Source organism: Anomaloglossus baeobatrachus, chromosome 10 (genome assembly GCF_048569485.1).
Source record: "Anomaloglossus baeobatrachus isolate aAnoBae1 chromosome 10, aAnoBae1.hap1, whole genome shotgun sequence".
Classification (NCBI taxonomy): Eukaryota; Metazoa; Chordata; class Amphibia; order Anura; family Aromobatidae; genus Anomaloglossus; species Anomaloglossus baeobatrachus.
This window is the reverse complement of record NC_134362.1, coordinates 28,265,884-28,271,914: the sequence shown is the minus strand read 5'-3', so window position 1 is coordinate 28,271,914 and position 6,031 is coordinate 28,265,884. Positions and strand designations below refer to the sequence as shown.

The 6,031-nt window shown below is 55.3% G+C and overlaps 1 protein-coding gene across 1 annotated transcript in view; it reads left to right on the top strand.

Annotated features, from left to right (window-relative positions):
* Nucleotides 1-2,448: 2,448 nt before the first annotated feature.
* The window catches only part of LOC142254472 (tumor susceptibility gene 101 protein-like), a 67,834-nt gene continuing 64,251 nt past the window's right edge, over nt 2,449-6,031 (top strand). Inside the window, exon 1 of the mRNA XM_075325536.1 lies at nt 2,449-2,539. Within this exon, the coding sequence (XP_075181651.1) occupies nt 2,495-2,539 (45 nt within the window). The 5' untranslated portion in view covers nt 2,449-2,494. The remainder of the gene's footprint in view (nt 2,540-6,031) is intronic.

The following is a 6,031-nucleotide window of genomic DNA, read 5'->3' as shown; positions in this document are numbered from 1 at the left end:
TATCTGTCCCTCCAGCCCATCGCCCTGTTATCTGTCCCTCCAGCCCATCGCCCTGTTATCTGTCTCTCCAGCCCATCGCCCTGTTATCTGTCCCTCCAGCCCATCACCCTGTTATCTGTCCCTCCAGCCCATCGCCCTGTTATCTGTCCCTCCAGCCCATCGCCCTGTTATCTGTCCCTCCAGCCCATCGTCCTGTTATCTGTCCCTCCAGCCCATCGCCCTGTTATCTGTCCCTCCAGCCCATCGCCCTGTTATCTGTCCCTCCAGCCCATCGCCGTTATCTGTCCCCACAGCCCATCACCCAGTTATCTGTCCCTCCAGCCCATCGCCCTGTTATCTGTCCCTCCAGCCCATCGACCTGTTATCTGTCCCTCCAGCCCATCGCCCTGTTATCTGTCCCTCCAGCCCATCCCTCTGTTATCTGTCCCTCCAGCCCATCGCCCTGTTATCTGTCCCTCCAGCCCATCGCCCTGTTATCTGTCCCTCCAGCCCATCGCCCTGTTATCTGTCCCCACAGCCCATCGCCCTGTTATCTGTCCCTCCAGCCCATCTCCCTGTTATCTGTCCCTCCAGCCCATCGCCCTGTTTTCTGTCCCCCCAGCCCATCGCCCTGTTATCTGTCCCTCCAGCCCATCGCCCTGTTCTCTGTCCCTCCAGCCCATCTCCCTGTTCTCTCTCCCTCCAGCCCATCTCCCTGTTATCTGTCCCTCCAGCCCATCGCCCTGTTTTCTGTCCCCCCAGCCCATCGCCCTGTTTTCTGTCCCCCCAGCCCATCGCCCTGTTTTCTGTCCCCCCAGCCCATCGCCCTGTTATCTGTCCCTCCAGCCCATCTCCCTGTTCTCTCTCCCTCCAGCCCATCTCCCTGTTCTCTGTCCCTCCAGCCCATCTCCCTGTTATCTGTCCCTCCAGCCCATCGCCCTGTTTTCTGTCCCCCCAGCCCATCGCCCTGTTATCTGTCCCCCCAGCCCATCGCCCTGTTATCTGTCCCTCCAGCCCATCTCCCTGTTATCTGTCCCTCCAGCCCATCTCCCTGTTCTCTCTCCCTCCAGCCCATTGCTTTAAGTGTCTCTCCAGCCCATCGCCCTGTTATCTGTCCCCCCAGCCCATCGCCCTGTTATCTGTCCCTCCAGCCCATCGCCCTGTTATCTGTCCCCCCAGCCCATCGCCCTGATATCTGTCCCTCCAGCCCATCTCCCTGTTCTCTCTCCCTCCAGCCCATTGCTTTAAGTGTCTCTCCAGCCCATCGCCCTGTTATCTGTCCCCCCAGCCCATCGCCCTGTTATCTGTCCCTCCAGCCCATCGCCCTGTTATCTGTCCCCCCAGCCCATCGCCCTGTTTTCTGTCCCTACAGCCCATCGCCCTGTTCTCTGTCCCTCCAGCCCATTGCCCTGTTCTCTGTCCCTCCAGCCCATTGACCTGTTCTCTGTCCCTCCAGCCCATCGCCCTGTTATCTGTCCCTCCAGCCCATCGCCCTGTTATCTGTCCCTCCAGCCCATCGCCCTGTTTTCTGTCCCTCCAGCCCATCGCCCTGTTTTCTGTCCCTCCAGCCCATCGCCCTGTTCTCTGTCCCTCCAGCCCATCGCCCTGTTCTCTGTCCCTCCAGCCCATTGCCCTGTTCTCTGTCCCTCCAGCCCATTGCCCTGTTCTCTGTCCCTCCAGCCCATTGCCCTGTTCTCTGTCCCTCCAGCCCATCGCCCTGTTTCCTGTCCCTCCAGCCCATTGCCCTGTTCTCTCTCCCTCCAGCCCATTGCTCTGTTATCTGTCCCTCCATTGCCCCGTGATGAGCTGACAAAGGATCCCCACTTCTTTATAGCTTGTGGGGGTCTAAGATGACGTCCAGTAGAGTTATAATACACTGAATACAGAAGTACTGGGACTAAATTAAAAAATAGACAAAAAATAAAAATCCCATTTCCCCCCTTACCCACTTCTTTACTATGTAAGAAAAAAAAATGGTTAAAAAAAGCCCACGCATATTTGGTGATCTGTAATAGCCTCACTAATAAAAAAAAATTATGATATTTACCAATGGGGGGGGGCATGAAAAATACCCAAAAAAGGTAACAAAAATCAATAAAAAAACAAAAAAAACATAAACAAAACTGTACCTTTAAATAAAGCAACTCATCCTGAAAAAAAACAACAAAGGACTGAAAACTGAATTGAAAAAAAAGCCAAAAATAGCAACTTATAGTCACTTATACTACTGGGATCATAGGATGCGTTTTCTCAGCCTCAGTGTGAGCAGGGCTGGACACATTGGAGTTTGCTAATTACTTAGCATTGTAAGGCGCCAAATAAAACAAAAATCTCAATATAAAATGCGTGAAAGAGTGAGTGAGGGAGAACTGCCCTTACACAACATGGCCGCCGCAGCGTGGACTTCGGTCGCCCTGGTAACAGCAGGTCGTTTACAGGAAGTGACGTAAGCTAGGAGCGGAAGTTGTGACTGGTTTCACTTTCCTCTTGGCTCAATGTGACGGGACTTTCCTTCATGATGGCGGTGTCAGTGTCGCAACTCAAAAAAACGCTGAGCAAGGTGAGGAAAACACCGAGGAGCCGCCGCCGTCTTCTTTTATACCCCGGCCTCGGTATCGTCTCATGACCGCTCCCATAGCTGCAGTGTGTGGCTACCAGCCGTGCAATACAGAGGATGTATATCCAGCAGTAACCCCTATTACTAAAATGACAGTTACCTGCAGCCACCACCAGGGGGCGCTCACAGCACTCAGTTTCCAGTGTATAAATTGTATTCAGTAGCTCCCCCTGGTGGTGACTGAAGGCAGCCGGGAATTTTATCCTATAACTATGGCCATAAAGACAGTTTGCAGCTCCGGATCAGAAAAATACCAAAGCTCTTATGGCTGAAAGTTAAATTAACAACTTTATTAGATTTGGCGATCTTTAATGAAAAACAAAATACAGTTTCAAAGAGGACATTACCTTTTTAAAGCAATGTAATGAAAGACTGACGACAAATTGTATTATCCCCTTCACAACTCTGCATTTTTTTTTTTTGTTTTTGTTTTTTCCTACCCTTCTTCCAGGAGCCATACCTTTTATATTATTCAGTCAATGTAGCCCTATCAGTACTTATTTTATTTTTTTTTTGCGGCATGAGTTGTACTTTTGAACAACATTATTCATTTTGCCCCCATATTGCACTGGAGAAGGGGGGTTAAATTGTAAGAAAAGTGCTTCAGCATCGCTCAGAACAGCAGAAATGCTGTTCTGTGAATGGCGACATTCACAGGAAGTGATTCATGACAGCCACAGGTCATTCGCTGGCCTCCCGAGTCATGACAAGTCATTGCCGTCCCGTGATTACGTCACAGGAGCACTGATAAGAGCGTGGAACGTCGTGATCCCCACCAGAGTGCGTTAGATCTCCCTGTCAGAGTTTGACATCGCAATCTAGTTAACAGGCGTGGGTGGATCTCCGATCCCCCCCGTGCCTCTTAGCTGCATGCCTGCTAATCAGATGAGCGGACGTGTGCAGGGAATAATGCGAGCCCGCATTAAAAGGAGGAAGGTGACCTAGGGCATACAGGTTCATCTTAGGTAGTAATGGGGTTAAAGGGTACCTGTCACCAGATCTGGCGACTATAAGCTGCGGCCACCACCAGTGGGCTCTTATATACTGCTTTCTAGAATCCAGTATATAAGAGCCCAGGCCGCTGCATAAAGAACATAAAAATCACTTTATAATACCTAAGAGGTGGTGCAGTGCAGACCGGTCGGATGGGTGTCTCTGTTCTCCAGGTCCGGCGCCTCCTCTTTCGGCCATCTTTGTCCTCCTTCTTCTGAAGAATGGGTGCATGACGCGTCCTACGTCTGGTATACCAGCCGTCATTGAGGTCCCGCGCATGCGCACTACAATACTTTGATCTTCTCTGCTCAGGGCAGATCAAAGTGCGCCTGCGCAGGACCTCAATGCTGGCTAGTGTGGATGACGTAGGACGCGTCATGCGCCAAGGCTTCAGAAGAAGGAGGACAAGGATTGCCAAAAGAAGAGGCGCCGGAGAACGGAGACACCCATCTGACCAGTCTACACTGCACCACCTGTTTAGGTAAGTATTATAAAGTGATTTTTACGTTCTACACAGCGGCCTGGGCTCTTATATACAGCATGTTAGAATGCTGTATATAAGAGCCCGGTGGTGGTGGCCGCGGCTTATAGTCACCAGATCTGGTGACAGGTTCCCTTTAAAGGGGTGGTTCACCCATTTTTGTTTTTTCCCCAATGATTCTCACTTACCATTGTCTGCATCTTCTGCATTGGCTTCTGTTTCCATTTCTGGCACTGAGCGGCGCTATGCTGCACGCTCAGTGCCTGTCACATGACCCCCTGGAGCTGTGGTCGCCGGCATCCTCTGACGTCCCGGCATTTCCGGGCTCTCAAACAAGATGGGTACGTCACAGGATGCCGGCGCCACTCAGATTGAGTGACAGGGCTGTGGGCGGTGACTACCGCACGTCACAGCTCAGCATCGAGGGGAGGATCCGGAGGACGTCTGTGTGGAGCCGGCGTCCTGGTGAGGCACGGGGCGCCAGTGTGCAGTGCAGGGGGGGTCTTCAGCTGAATCTCCCCCTGCACGTAAGTATGTGATCACACTGTCCACCCGCCCGCTCTGCTGCGATGTCAGGAGAGCGGCCGGTGTCGGGCAGTGTGATCATATGCTCCTCCCAGCAGCAAGACACTGACAGGCATGTCACCGCTGTCCTCTGCCATCTGTCCTGCTGCATGGGACCAACTGTCTGCACTCTGTCACCTGCACCACAAGTCACAGAGTGGAGACAGTTGGTGACAGAGCACCTCTGCCCCCCGCTCTTCTTTCCCCACTCTCTTCTCCCCCCCTCCCTCTCTCTCCCCCCCCCTCCCTCTCTCTCCCCCCCCTCCCTCTCTTCTCTCCCCCCTCCCTCTCTTCTCTCCCCCCTCCCTCTCTTCTCCCCCCCCTCCCTCTCTTCTCCCCCCCTCCCTCTCTTCTCCCCCCCTCCCTCTCTTCTCCCCCCCCTCCCTTCTCCCCCACCTCCCTCTCTTCTCCCCCCTCTCTCTCTTCTCCCCCCTCTCTCTCTTCTCCCCCCTCTCTCTCTTCTCCCCCCCTCTCTCTCTTCTCCCCCCCTCGCTCTCTTCTCCCCCCCCCGCTCGCTCTCTTCTCCCCCCCCCGCTCGCTCTCTTTCCCCCCCCGCTCGCTCTCTTTCCCCCCCGCTCGCTCTCTTTCCCCCCCCGCTCGCTCTCTTTCCCCCCCGCTCGCTCTCTTTTCCCCCCCGCCCGCTCTCTTTTTCCCCCCGCTCGCTCTCTCTCTTCTCCCCCCCTCTCTCTCTTCTCCCCCCTCTCTCTCTTCTCCCCCCTCTCTCTCTTCTCCCCCCTCTCTCTCTTCTCCCCCCTCTCTCTCTTCTCCCCCCTCTCTCTCTTCTCCCCCCTCTCTCTCTTCTCCCCCCTCTCTCTCTTCTCCCCCCCTCTCTCTTCTCCCCCCTCTCTCTTCTCCCCCCCTCTCTCTTCTCCCCCCCCTCGCTCTCTTCTCCCCCCCCTCGCTCTCTTCTCCCCCCCCCCTCGCTCTCTTCTCCCCCCCCCTCGCTCTCTTCTCCCCCCCCCTCGCTCTCTTCTCCCCCCCTCGCTCTCTTCTCCCCCCCTCGCTCTCTTCTCCCCCCCTCGCTCTCTTCTCCCCCCCTCGCTCTCTTCTCCCCCCCTCGCTCTCTTCTCCCCCCCTCGCTCGCTCTCTTTCCCCCCCCGCTCGCTCTCTTTCCCCCCCCGCTCGCTCTCTTTCCCCCCCGCTCGCTCTCTTTTCCCCCCCGCCCGCTCTCTTTTTCCCCCCGCTCGCTCTCTCTCTTCTCCCCCCCCTCTCTCTTCTCCCCCCCCTCTCTCTTCTCCCCCCCCTCTCTCTTCTCCCCCCCCTCTCTCTTCTCCCCCCCTCTCTCTCCTCCCCCCCTCTCTCTCTTCTCCCCCCCCTCTCTCTTCTCCCCCCCTCTCTCTCCTCCCCCCCTCTCTCTCCTCCCCCCCTCTCTCTCTTCTCCCCCCCTCTCTCTCTTC